Raw genomic sequence first — 13,581 nt, 5'->3', positions numbered from 1 at the left:
GGCAAAGCTTTACATGGTTAGTAAGGAGATTGTGACAGAAAATCAAACAAGACATTTCACTTGTTGTATAGAGGGAGATAAAATTCTTCATTTCTGCAATCTGGTTATTTGAAGAGAGATCTCTGATGGAAGTACTGAAGCCACAGCAAGTCTGAAGGATAAACTGCAAGATAGATATGAAGCTTTAAGACCCCACATGATGGTTTTAATTTGAAAAGTGAAACTGAGCTTGAATTGGCTAAAACAAGAAAAAGCATTTCTTGGTTTATAAACCCCTCTAGAAAAAACAACTTGGAGATGAGTTTATTTGCCATGGCGAGATTGATGCCTCTCCCTCTTTTCCTCCAACCACTGGGCAGCTTCGGCCAATCCAACCCTCTCCATGGGGTTGTTCCTTTGGTTCAGTGCAGCTCTTTTCCAGCGGTACAGAAATTTAATTTGCTAAAAATAGGGATACTGGGCACATGAGAACTCCAGCTGGGAAATGGGAATAAATACAGCAGTCAGTGTCTGCAGAGGAGGCAGGCAGTGCCTCTGGAGTGTGGTGGCTCTCTCAGGAGCAGCTCTCGTAGTAGGCGACTCGCTTTTTGATGGCATCCCGGATCCTTCCCACCTGCTTCTCCAGTCCCATCAGTCTGGATGACTTGGACATCAAAGCCTTGTTGCTCTCCTGAATTTCTGTCTCTAAAGCTGAGGAGAGAGGGCAGGGAAGGATTTATGTGATGGTTGGGCTGAGCCTCCCCCTCCCTCCTGCACCAACATCCTCCATTCCCTCTTCTCCCCCTCAAAACAACCCCTCAGAGTGACTGCTCCCAGCAAAGCCCTTAGTTTGGAGTGCTTAAAAGTGGCAGTGAGTGTGTGGAGGGAAATGGGCCCACACTGGCACTGCAGGCAGGGATTCCCTTCCATGGTGGCACCCTGGAAAACACTAAATTTACTGGCCAGACGCAGCCCAAATTCCATCATCTCACTGCCAAAAGTATGTTGTCTTCCTTCTGATTTCTTTCCCTCACACCATGAGAGTCCAAAAGCTCTTCCCCAGAGCCTGATTCATTACACTGAGTTCCTAAGAGTCTTACTTTCCATCCTGAGCATGATGCCCAAAGTGTCCTCGAGCAGAGCCTGTGCCTCCCGGCCGATGCTCTGCACTCTGCTGCCCTGCTCTCCCAGCGCCGGGCTCTGCTCCATCCTGCCCTTCAGCTCAGAGTACATCTGCTTCACTTGTTCAAAAGCCTGTGGAAAAGCAAATAAACAGCGCAGGAAGGATCACTCAAATAGGCTGTGGAGAAGGGGTTTTCCCAATGCTGAATCCCGTTTCAATGTTAAATGGATCCTGCACTAGAGCTTTGTCCCTGATGTCATGCAAATGTGTTCAATCTGTAAGTGATGGGATTGTATGAACAGGACTGCAAATGTACACAGGATCAGCCGAAGAGACAAATGCAAGTAAGATCTACTATAGTCTCCAAAAAAGTCCATTTGTGATGCACTCAAAGGCTGACTGACAGCTTAATGGGCTGCTCTGCCTCAGGCAGGACATACAGCAGAAATAAGTTTCCAGCAAAGGGCATTAGGATTGAGAAAGATCCTGGAAAACCTCAGCAGTGGGACACTGCAGCTGGTTAATAAGAAGCAACACACCAGCACACAAGCCATGACCTGAGCAGGGCTGAACCTTCTCCTCATGTACAGACACAGCTGGCTGGGCTGTCTGGGGAGGGGAGCCCAGCTGTGACATGCCAGGGGGTACCTGCTGGGCACTCCTGGCCTGCTCTGCCGCCGTCTCAGCCGTGTGCCGTGTGTCCGTGGCCCGCAGCCGGTTCTGGTCAGCCCCACGCTGCAGCTGCTCGAGCCGCCCCGCCAGCCCATCCAGCTGTGACCCCAGGGCAGCCACATTCTTCTCAGCTGGACCAAGCACAGCCTCGATCTAAAAGCAAAGTTAAAAAGGATCCAAATCTCACTCCCAATGATTTTTCCTCTGTGCAGGAACCAGCTGTGATGGACACAGTGCAGCACACGGGGACTGCTCCCTGTGCAGCCAAGGATCCAGCAGGGACCATGGCTGGAGTCTGGAGGAGCACACAGGAGAGGCACATTTATACAGCAAAAGCTTCCCCACATCCCACTCCCCTCGGGTCAGGGCTCTACAGTTGTCATTTCCCGTGGAGTGCTGAGCATGGCACAGGACCATTACTGGGAGGCATCACTCACCTCATCAATGCGCTCCTGGATGAAGCGAAGGGAAGAGCCAGAGCCCCTGAGAGCTCCCTGGGCCTCCAGGAGCATCGTGTTTGCTCGCTGCAGATCCCTCACCACCTCTTCCACGTTGCCCTCCACAGCATTTGCCCTGTTCCTGGGAAAATGTGGGGAAACAGCCAGGAGTGAGTGTAGGTAACTGCAAGTCAAGATTGCAGGGGTAAAATAAGGAAGCTCGAGAAGCAAGATGGGATTGCTGCTGAGAAGGTTGCAATCTTTCTCCCCCAAAACCACAAAGCCACCTGTCTGGACTCCTGCAGGTTTCCTTTTGGGAGAAGTGTTAGTTCCACTTCATAACCCCAAGCAGAGGAGACAAACTGAGAGGGGGAGAAAAACATCTTCCTTCGAACTAGTCAGAAACATTTGTTTAGTAAGTGGTGCATGAAAAAGCATCAAAGGGAAACCTATAACCATTGAACCAATTTCAATGAATATTTTTCTGCTCACAGTGGGACTATTCAGGCTGGGTGACAGAGCTCTCCACAGAAAACCAGACTTCCCTGTGTCATCACTTCCAGCAGGTTAAGCAGGTGTCAGACACTGTCAAGGAGTTTACATACTTATCCCACTAACCTTCTGCTGGGATATCGCTGCAAGTCAGCACGTGACAAAGTAGATGCTCCAAATTTGCAAGGACATTCTGTAATTACTTTTTAAGGGACCATGGAATAATCCTAACAACTTTCACCCAGAAAACAAATAGCCCATTTAATCTCCTCATGCTCTCTTGTGCAATTAGGATGTAGGTCACCAATATCAAGTAATACCAGGGCAACCCGTCATCTCCCAAAACAGAGATAAGAGAAAAACCTCCATTACTTTGGGTAAAACCCTTCTTGTTCTGGTATCTCTAACAGGATCTATTCTTGGCAGCCAGATTAATTTGTACTGGGGCCCTAGGGAGATTGCAGATTCATGCTTTTAGACACTGGATGGACACAGAATATCATGGCTTAAAACTTCAGATTGTGCAAGTCAGTACAGCTCAGGCAGAGAGAGATTTCCATCCAGCTGAGGACCACCATGTTCCCTCCAGCTGCGTTGACCCTCAGCTGCCAAAGGCCCTTGAACCCCAACAGACCTGGCTTGTTCTGCCTCCTGCTGAAGCTGCTTGGCCTTGGCAATGTCCTCAGCTGTCTGGGCAAGGATGTCTTCGGGGCACTGCAGCTGAGTCGCCAGCTTTTGGATCTCACTCATTTTTCTCTGAACTGCAGCAGCATCCGTGGGGAGATGCAGGGACAGAACTGACTCACTGATTTCCTGGATAGAGGCAGGATCTGTGTCCTTGTCTGCAGAGCAAACAGACAGACAGCATCAGGAATGGGAGAGGAGAAAGGTGGGAGTGCAGAGGCAAGGGAGGAGGAGGGCAGACATCCAGCCGTGCATGCTCTCACACGCAGCCTCCTCACTTCAGGCAGCTGCCAGGACCCACCCTGCATTAATCTCCTTGAATTCAATGTACTTCCCATTCACCAGTGAAGTTTTGAGGAAAGGACTGCAACGATACCTTTAATTTGGCAATGAGAATACCATGGCTAATCCCAGAGCAGTCAGGCAGATCTCTCTGAGCAGATGAGGGTGTGTTTCAAGACAAGCCTTTCTTTATTTCACAAATAAAAGTTAATACATCAGAAGCAGGCAGAGCCCAAGGGACATTAGCTCAGCTATTAGCTCAGAAATATCTTCACTCATCATTAACACCGGGCAGCACCAAATGACCTGATTTTCTTATTCAGCTAATGCTCATGAGGCTCATTATGTTATTACAATCTGTCTGCAAACAATAAGTCATCCCACCAGTTTGTAGGACAACAAGGAATTCTCATCTGATTAATAGTCTGCTCCAGAGAAGGGTCATCTGTCTGTCTCTGGTCAGTGAGTGTGGCCAGAAAACATCCCTGCATGGGGTCACTGATGGCTGCAAATCCTGAGAGAGCACCAGCCATGGGGACAGGTTTGTTTTCCAGCCCCAGAGATGGCAGGGAGCAGGACTCAGAGGGAGCTGCTTCAAACAAAGTACCATCTCCTCCACAGCTTTCCACTTCTGCTAACTCAAAGTTCACCTTTTTAGAGGTGATATTTGAGGGCAGTTCCTGTGAGTGTGTTGGAAATCTCTCCATGAAGCCCCACGCACAGAAGGTCAGGGCTGTGTGGTATCTCCTGCCCCATGGACCTCACAAGTGGTCCCCAAATGCCTCTGTAGGGAAGCAGGCAGGGTGACATCCCAGCAAATCAACACAGATAAGGGTTGGGATTAATTGGGCCTGATCTGAACAGCAGAGTTAAGCCTGAGCAAGTCAATGGGCCAAACTGCAATTGCTGACAAGGCCACAGACTTGGGTACTGCTGCAATTTCTCTGTTCTTCAAACAGCACCATCCCAGCCAACCTTGCTGCCTTAGAGGACATGTTTTACCTTTGTTCTGTAAATACCTGGATAAACTGGATATCCCAGAGCTTAACTGGGCTGAGCCAACCAGCTGCCTCCCTCTCCTGTGCTCTCATACATAAATAATATCACCAGGGCAGAGATTGTCCCCCTGTACTCAGCACCAGTGAAGCCACACTTCAAATTCTGTGTGCAGTTCTGGGCCCCTCATGGCAAGAGAGACATTGAGGGGCTGGAGCATGTCCAGGGAAGGGAATGGAGCTGGGGAAGGGTCTGGAACACCAGGAGGGGTTGAGGGAGCTGAAGGGGACTGACCCTGGAGAAAAGGAGGCTCAAGGGGGACCTTCTCTCTCTCTGCAATCCCTGCCAGGAACAGGGAGCCAGGGGAGTCAGGCTCTGCTCCAGAGCACAGGGACAGGAGGAGAGGGAACGGCCTCAAGCTGTGCCAGGGGAGGTTCAGATTGGACATCAGGGAGTCCCCATCCCTGGAGGTGTCCAAAGAACAACTGGATGTGGCACTCAGTGCTCTGGGTGAAAAGGTGAGGATCAGGCACAGGTCAGACTCGATCAAGGAGGCCTTTTCCAATCCAAACAATTCTTTTATCACTGTAAAAGTTAGTTATTTCCATGCACAAACCACACACACAGACTCTAGAGGTGGCAGAGCTACCTGACAAGAAGTTTCGAACTCGCTGGATGAGCTGCCGGATGCGCCGCAGCTCTGCCTCGACCTGGGTCCTCGTCACACTCATCTGCTCCGCGAGGCGCCGAGTGGTGCTTTGGATCTGACTTGAAGACACCTCTGTTGTTTTAATCTGCAAACAACAATGGAGCCATTTCTTCTTGATCTGGAACCCCACGGTCCTGCCTCAGCTCTGAGGGAACTGAGCAAGGCACTTGGAAGTGATGCCATTCCCTGTTCTTTATGTGCCAGAAGTTTTAAGGACTGTAAATGTTAAAGACTGAGGGTTGGATTTGCAAAGGAAGGTCTTGAAGAGGGACAGCACCATTTAGCTTTTAAAAACACTTTTTAAATGGATTTTGAATTAGTTTGAAGGCTCGTTTTATCTTTGCAAGCCATAAAAAGAAGCTGCAAGAGCACTAACACAAGAACTCTAGCAGAGAGGACCAAATGCTGGAGCAGATACACCTCCAGAATCAGAGTTTTCCACATTCCCACCCCTTTTGCCATATTAATCCCAAAGGCTTCCTCGTGACATTTCTAGGGCCTCTCACATCTTCAGGTCTGCAGCTCCTTTGCTGGGGATGGCAGGACCCACACATGCACCAAGGAGTCTCCCACTCAAAAATTTCTGAAGCTTCCCAAGGGACCAAGTCTCACATGGAGTTTGATGTGGGGTATTTATCACTCTCTCCACAGCTGCCCCTTGGCTCTGTTGTTTGACCCCGAGGGTCCGAGTGGGAGGGCAGACAGCGCTGCCCACACTCACCAGTTGTGCCGTCTCCCGGAGCCGGGTGCTCAGGCTGCCAAATTCCCTGGATGCTTCCCCAGCTGCAACCAGAGCCCCACTGGCCAGTGGGAAGATGCCACGGCAGGGCTGGCCCTCCCTGCAGGCAGAGCTGTTGTCCCGTGGGCACAGCAGCCCCTCGCAGTGACCAGGTGTGCACATCTCCACTCGCAACCCACCACACACCTGGAGAGGAGAGAACAGCTGGGCAGGAGGGCACTCGCCTGCCTGGAGAGACCTCAGTGCCCTTGGGGAGGAAACCAGCATGTCACAGGGGCCAAAGATTTGACAGACTTTCGCCAAAGCAGCTGGGAAATCACTGTGCTGGTGCTGCAGGAGCTCTCTGTGGGCACAGGGATGGAGCCACCCCACCCCACCCCAGTGGGGCTCATGGCAACACATGTGGCACAGCCCAAAGGACTGGAGACTGTGACAGTGTTGGAGAAGGACAGCCAGAGCTATTGTGCTGAATGCCCACACCTGAGCCAGCAACACCAGCTCAGCATCACCTCACTGCCCCAAACTGGAGCAGAAACATGAGCAAAGCAGGAGCTAAACCCCAGTGGCTCACAGTGAGCAACAGCACGTCTGCATGGAGCAAACATCTCAGCAAAACACCCTGTCCAACCTGCACGGTTTGCTCTGGGAGAGAGAATTGGATGAGAATCCCCTGTCCTTCCTGTCTGGACTCCAGCAGTTTTAATTGCATGGCACCTCCTGGAGTTACCCCCCCAAAAAACATTCCGCAGCAGGTCACGTGCAGACCCAGAGCCAGGCTGGTGGCTCAGGAATGTCCTGGTGCCCTGAAAAGCAGAGAGGGGGGGCTGGTGGTCTCCACAGCAACCATGCATTAGGAGACATGGAAATGGATCTCCATGGCAATAACAAAGCAGTGAAGGAGAAACAAGAGAAACCTCATCCAGAAATTAAGTGGGTCTTTGAGATACAAGAACTGACACATCAGAGAGTCCCTGGAGGGTAAAGCACATGGCTGGGAGGGAGTGGTGGGCAATGTTTTGGTATCAATGATCCCCAGGCAAGGGGTGCTTGGCCAATTCTCCACTGATGCCCACAGCAGCAGGTTGATGGCATTTCTGAGTCTCTCTGTACAGAGGTCTGTCCTGCCGTGCTGGGCTGTTTGAGGAAAAACACACAACTGCAGGATGAGACTTTTGCCTCCTGAGCACTTCAAGCCCTCTGAAAACCAGACAAACACAGTGGGGAGCTCAGAGAACCACTTTGCATCTTCACCTTGTTTATGACAGGGGTCAGGTTGGGGGCTGAGGCCATGTCACCCCTGAGGGTCAGCAGCCTGGAGGTGGTCCCTGTGAGCCCACCCTGCAGCCCCTCGGTGCTCCTGCGGCTCTCCCGAGACTCAGCCAGCAGCCCAGAGGCCCCAGCCACCAGGCTGCTGGCACTGCTGGAGGTCTGGTAAGCAGACTGGATGGTCTTGAAGGCTCCTGCAGGAATCAAACCGATAAGTGACACAAATGACTCATAAATGCAGCACAGCTACTTCGGAGAAGGCACTGACTCTCCCCTGTGCAGAGAGGAGAGGGATGCAGCCACAATATTTAGCCACTAAAGCATCACCAAAAAGCTGCTTTTGTTTCCAAACACCTTTCAGCCATTCCTTCAGTGACCTAGAGGTCTCCTGAGGGGCTGAACTCTGGGATGGGGTTAAAAGATTAAAAGAAAACTGAAGCAAGACAACATGCATGTGCTGACCCTGGGCTTTGCCAGGCAGGGCAGTTTTCAGAGCCCTTTCCTTGGCCCCTGAGCAGCCCCAACATTCCCTTCCAGCACAGCCTGGAAGGAGGGTGGTCAGAACATGGACCTCTAAGCCCTGCACATGTGGAAAGGTGCAGAGTGAACCTGTCCCAACAGTGACCACTCAGCACAGCTGGCACATCTCCAGCCAGGGGAGGGGACAGCAGTGATTCACTCAGGGAGCACGAGCTGGAGCTGGATCTCAGGGCAGCCAACCACCAGCACTGTCACAGGGCAGCCAACCACCAGCACTGTCACAGGGCAGCCAACCACCAGCACTGTCACAGGGCTTAATTAGCTCTTCTCCCAAGCGCCTGACAGCCGCCTGGCTCTCTTCCCCACCCTCCATCCCTTCCATCTGTGCACAACCTTCATTATCTCAACTGCCTCATGGCTTTGGTGACACTGTCCCAGCACTGTCACTCCTTTCTACTGCTCCCCAGCAGAGGAGCTTGTGCTGGTGGGGAACAGGAACACAGAGCGAGCTGCCCAGCCCCAAAAGATTGGAGCAAATAGCCCAGAAGTGTGAAATGCCAGGTCATGGACAGAGGCTGTGGAGGGGAGACCTGTGTGCTGCTCCAAAACTGGCAGCTCATTCCCATGGCCAGTGGGAAACCACCAGGCACAGTCACATTGAAGTCAATTAACAGCTGCAAATTAAGAGATATTACAGCTGTAGCTGTGTACCTGACAGATCTGTGCTGAGGCTGCTTTCCAGCTGGGTTTTCTTGCTCTGATACTGGGCATCAGTGATAAACAAGCTGCTGTTGAGGGCTTCCAGCTCCCTCGAGAGGGAGGCAGTGTCATCCAGGAGACCAAAGTCTGGATTTATGCCTCGGACTTGCTCTCTGGGAGAGAAAAAGTACAAAATGTGAGTTCAAGTGGAGAGCAAAGCACCTGCAGAGAGAGCAGGGCTGAGCAGGGCCATCTGTGCTGGGGCACTGCCAGCACTGGCAAAGTGGCACTTCTGAGCCCAGAGATGCCCAAGGACAGGCCATGGCCTTGCAAGGTTGCAAAGGTGACAGAGAGCAGGGCTGGGCTGCAAGTCCTCCACACCAGAGTTGTTCCCACCAAGCATGCTGGATGTGCCCTGGGAATGCCAACCACCCACAGCCTGCCCACCCACCTGCTGCCCTGGTGACATTTTGCACAGGACAGGCACATGTGGCAGTGCTGCTCTGCTGCACCCCTGCTCACCTTGTGAGCAGAGCAGGATATTTCAGGTACAGAAGCAAATCAGGACACGTGCAAGTAGCTCAGGATGGGGAGAGCACACAGAAAAATGCCAGCACCTCCTCCTGGGTGAGGAGGATGGATAAGGGATGCCCGCTGTCCCTCACCTGATGGCAGAGAGTGTGCTGCCCACCTGGGCCAGGCTCTGCTGCGTCACAGAAGAGTGGCCAAGGATGCCCTGTGCCTGCTGCACGTTCCTCTCTGCCTGGGCCAGGCGGGGGCCGAGGTGGGACCCCCCAGTCCCAATGGGAAGCCGCGATGTGGAGTTGCTGAGCCCAGCCTGGCGCAGGCGCAGGCGCTGGATGTCCCCATCGTAGGTTTGGAAGCAGGGGTGGCACAGCTGGCACTCAGGGTAGGTGCTGCAATGGCCCCGCTGGCACTGGTCACAGCGCTGGCCCGTGACCCCCGGGCGGCAGAGGCACTGGCCAGTGGTCTTGTCACATCCCACCTGCTCTGTGCCCTGGAAGTCACAGTTGCACTCTGGGAGGTGGAAAGGTAGAGAGACAGAGAGATGAAACCCACTGAAATGTGGTGATGGTGGGGAAATTATACCTGTGTAAAACCAGCCCCTGTTAATGAGATGGCAACCTAGTCTGAAGTCCACCCCCACCCATCAGCTCCTGCAGCAGCTGGGACAAATGGGGCAGGGAAACAGGAAGGGTACTCAAGTCCAGGAGCTTGTCAGGGGGCAACCCCTTGCAGGGCCAGACTGGCATGGCCCAGGAGCTTGTCCAAGGCTGCTGGGAGGGGATTGGTGGGTACCTGGAGATGGGGGTGGAACTGGGAGGCTGTTCCAGAGAGAAAATCCCTCTGCAAACCGCGTGGGAATGTGGATGGATGTCAGGACATGGGCCAGGTGCTCTTTTTCCCAGATAATCCATGATTTAACAGTGGTAGGAAACAGCAACCCAATCCAAAACAGATGGTTCCTACCTGTGCACCTGCCCTGGGCATCTCTGTAGTGCCTGTCTGGGCACACCTGCACCTGCATGACAGAGCATGTCCGTCCTGTGAAGCCTTCTCTGCATGGACACTGTCCTGTGAACTGAGGGCACAGAAACACATCAGGTACACCCAGCTCTGGGCACCCTCCTGGGAAAGCTCTCCCTCAGCTGCTCTGACTCGATAAAACCAGCACAAGGACCATTTTCTCTGCTCGGCCTGTGCCCCAGGACATGTCCATGCTGGGCTGCAGGCTGAGCCACAGGGATGCCAACCAAGCACTTCAAGGAGAGTGTTAAGCTTTGTTTCAAAAACAAAGCAATCGCCCACAAGCAGCTGCTTTGCCATCTCAGGTCTCCTCCCCACACTGAGCTCATTTGGAACTTATCTTTGGCTCTTAGAATTTGTCATGCATTTGGGGTTTTTTGCATTTGACTTTAATTTTTCCAGTTGCTTCTTAAGCCTGAAGTGACACTCATGCTTTTCATTGACAAATGAGGATAATTAACTTCCCTTGGCTGTGTGAAGATGTCTTATTAGGACTTCCTTGCTAAATATCAGGCTTGTTAAAATGACTTAATCTTGCCTTGATAATTACCACCTTCTTTCATTTTCCTGAGTAGTCTGTCATGTGTTTTCTAGGAAATGGGAAAAGGAAAATAAGAGTGGGATGCACTGGGGAATGCAAAGTCTTTTTTGTGAAAGCTCCCAGAGATGGGATGGGACAAAGGAGCCACCCAATAGGTGGTTTTGATGCCCTGAGAGATGCCCAGTGTGGTGCTGCCCAGCAGGGACATGGCAGCCCCTCACAGAAGCTTTTGTGGAGTTGAGAAAGGGAAAAAGAGCAAAGACAGGGAATCAAAACCCAATATTGCTGCAGGAAGTGGAGCCAGCTCTGAGGACACTCAGGGTGGACTGAGCAGTACCTGGTTGCAGAGGGGGCTGCGGGAGCCGCGGGGGTGGCAGTCACAGGGCTGGCAGCCCTGCCCGCTGCCCATGTTCCAGTGCTCGGCCGCGCACTGGTCGCAGTCGTTGCCCACCACGTTGGGCAGGCAGAAACACCTCCCTGTCTCATCATCACAGGGCATGTCCTGCCGTGTGCCCAGGGCGTTGCAGGTGCATCCTGAAACAGGGAGGGGTTTGGCATGTTAAAAATGAGTGTAGAGTACTAGCCCAGATCCCCATGAGCAGACCCACAGAAGGACCTTCCAGCCTCCCAGAGATGAGCTCTCCTGTCCCTCCCTTCATACTCATGGAACCTGCACCTGCCCTGCCCTAAACACAACCCCTCAAGAGCTGCAGGAGGAATTAGAGCCTGAGTGACCTCAACATCTCTCCAGGCCAGTGGGACACACAACACTGAGCTGCCCTACAGCCCCTTTCTGCTGTGTGCAGCCCCCCAGGGCACCACCTCCTGCCCCCCTGCAGCTCCCTGAGCCCTGCACGCCCAGGGAGGCACTTGGGATACACACACTCCAAACTCTGCTTTCCCGTTCTTCCTGCCAAATTTACACCTGAGCTACGAGGTTTTAAAAGCCTTTACAAAACAGGAATTTCACTTGAAAATCCCAAAGCAAAGCTGGGAAGGACTCAGGTCCCTTTCAGAGCCACTGAGGGCACAGAGGTGGGGAGGGAGCAAGCAGGGGGTGTCTCAGGGGGTACTCACCGCGGCAGCCCAAGGGGTTGGGGTTGGCCAGCTGGGTGAACCCTGGTTTGCAGAGGTGGCAGCGATCCCCCTGCACGTTCTCCTTGCAGACACAGCGCCCTGTCACCGGGTCACAGACAGAGCCTGGCACGGTGCCATCCGGGTCACATTCACAGGCTGGAAATGGGCAAGAGTCATCACAGCTGAGGGGTGACAGGGGTCTGGGAAGGGTGGCAACATCACAGCTGAGGGGTGACAGGGGTCTGGGGAAGGTGCTGTGGGAGGATAGGGGGTGTAACTGGGCACTCACGCAGACAGGCTTCAGGATGGGTGAGATCTCGCTGCTGGTTGCGAAAATAGTTGCTTTTGCAGCGCTCACAGTTGTTGCCTTCAGTGTTGTGCTGGCAGTCATCACAGACACCCCCACTGACCCCTCCACTAGCCTGGTACAGCTCGGGGTCAAAGTGGCACGAGGCTGAGTGACCATTGCAGTTGCATCCTAAAAACACCCAAGGAAACGGCTCAGTTCGAGCCGTCACCGTGCAAATCCCTCCAGCAGCAGCAGTGGCGGCACTAGAGGGTGCCCAAGGCTCCTGTGTGACACGGTGACACCCGTTAACCACCCCAGGACCTGTGGCACCAGTCAGACAGCCACGCTGGGCACTGGTGCAGCCCAAGAGTGGCATTGCCCAGAGCAAAGCCCAGTGTGCCAACATGCCAGAGACACCCCTGTTACCATCCAGCCCCACAAAGTGTGCCAGGAAAAGATCTCAGAGCTCACTCCTGTTCACAGCTAGGGAGGGTTTAGGAGAGGAAGAGGCACTGGACATACTCTGGCACTCGTGGGGGTCGTTGTCTTCGGCGGGCGCCCAGGGCCGGGCATTGTAGAGGTCGGCACAGCGCTCGCAGTGGGCACCGGCGGTGTTGTGCTGGCACACGCAGTGACCATGGACCTGCTGCAGAGATGGTGTGTCATCCCTCCTGGGTGGCAGCAGCTCAGTTCAGAGCCTCATCCTCCTGAGGCCTCTCCTGCCCCCAGTCCCTGTGCAGGGATGAAGCTCCAGCACCCGGCACCCGGGACAGATTGCTCCTCGCTTGCTCCCACCACCCCTACCACCTACCTGAGGGCAACCCAGCTGTGAGCTGGGGACAAGAAAATCCCACAACAGCCTACAGCCTGCACTGCTAAATCCTCCTGGAACCACCTGCATGCCCCTCACCCAGCTGAGTGCTGGCAGGGGCAGTTCCCCCCAGACCAAGACTTTCCACAGACACTGAGCTTTGTCGCTTCTTATAAACCCCTCCACTTTCATCCCATCACAAAACATGGGGTAGCACAGGCTGCTGTCTCACAGCCACCACTCCATTGCTGCAGGAAAAACAGGGGGCACTGTTTCCCTCAATTATGAGCGGCCTCTGCCCACAGAAAAGTCTCCCACATCCCATTTCTGGCCATGCCAGCCAAGGTTTCCCAAGGAGCATGTAGTGGAGCCCCATACTGTGGAGCTTGTGTTTAGGCTCTTGGCTTTGCCCGAGGCTCACCGTGGTGTGCTGCTCTCCAGAAGGGGCACAGCGATCAGCGTGCCCATGGCAGAAGCAGCTGCCCAGCACCCGCATCTCTGTCACGGCGTAGAAGGTGCTGGGCGAGTGGTACCCCTGGCGTGGGATGTGCAGCAGCTCAGTGAAGTTGATGCGCAGGTTGGTGAAGGGCCCCAGCTCTGTTGGGGACCAGGGACAGATGTGAGGGGGCAGCAGGTACCCAGGGGCTGCAGAAGCACTTTGCAACTCATGAGGAGGGCTCAGAACAAGAGAAGGAGTAACTGGCATGGAGAGCCAACAGCAAAGACCAAATGCTGTTCTTGGCCCTGCAGAGGCACC

At 53.5% G+C, this 13,581-nt stretch overlaps 1 protein-coding gene across 6 annotated transcripts in view; it reads right to left on the bottom strand.

The window, feature by feature from the left end:
- Window positions 1-175: 175 nt before the first annotated feature.
- Window positions 176-13,581, bottom strand: part of LAMB3 (laminin subunit beta 3) — a 28,050-nt gene continuing 14,644 nt past the window's right edge. For 5 of the 6 annotated variants that reach the window (XM_071578596.1, XM_071578593.1, XM_071578592.1 and 2 more), the window contains 16 exons: window positions 13,246-13,421; window positions 12,536-12,659; window positions 12,014-12,202; window positions 11,725-11,880; window positions 10,985-11,181; window positions 10,050-10,161; window positions 9,224-9,596; window positions 8,571-8,731; window positions 7,365-7,573; window positions 6,096-6,299; window positions 5,315-5,459; window positions 3,338-3,545; window positions 2,212-2,353; window positions 1,751-1,927; window positions 1,080-1,233; window positions 176-690 (listed from right to left, as the gene is read on the bottom strand). In XM_071578596.1, the coding sequence (XP_071434697.1) occupies window positions 554-690; window positions 1,080-1,233; window positions 1,751-1,927; window positions 2,212-2,353; window positions 3,338-3,545; window positions 5,315-5,459; window positions 6,096-6,299; window positions 7,365-7,573; window positions 8,571-8,731; window positions 9,224-9,596; window positions 10,050-10,161; window positions 10,985-11,181; window positions 11,725-11,880; window positions 12,014-12,202; window positions 12,536-12,659; window positions 13,246-13,421 (2,864 nt within the window). In that variant the 3' untranslated portion in view covers window positions 176-553. The remainder of the gene's footprint in view (window positions 691-1,079; window positions 1,234-1,750; window positions 1,928-2,211; window positions 2,354-3,337; window positions 3,546-5,314; window positions 5,460-6,095; window positions 6,300-7,364; window positions 7,574-8,570; window positions 8,732-9,223; window positions 9,597-10,049; window positions 10,162-10,984; window positions 11,182-11,724; window positions 11,881-12,013; window positions 12,203-12,535; window positions 12,660-13,245; window positions 13,422-13,581) is intronic. The other variant, XM_071578598.1, reaches the window with a different exon arrangement.

This window comes from Pithys albifrons, chromosome 28, assembly GCF_047495875.1.
Source record: "Pithys albifrons albifrons isolate INPA30051 chromosome 28, PitAlb_v1, whole genome shotgun sequence".
Classification (NCBI taxonomy): Eukaryota; Metazoa; Chordata; class Aves; order Passeriformes; family Thamnophilidae; genus Pithys; species Pithys albifrons.
Note: the sequence above shows the minus strand (reverse complement) of the source record. Positions and strands in the feature narration are given on the sequence as shown.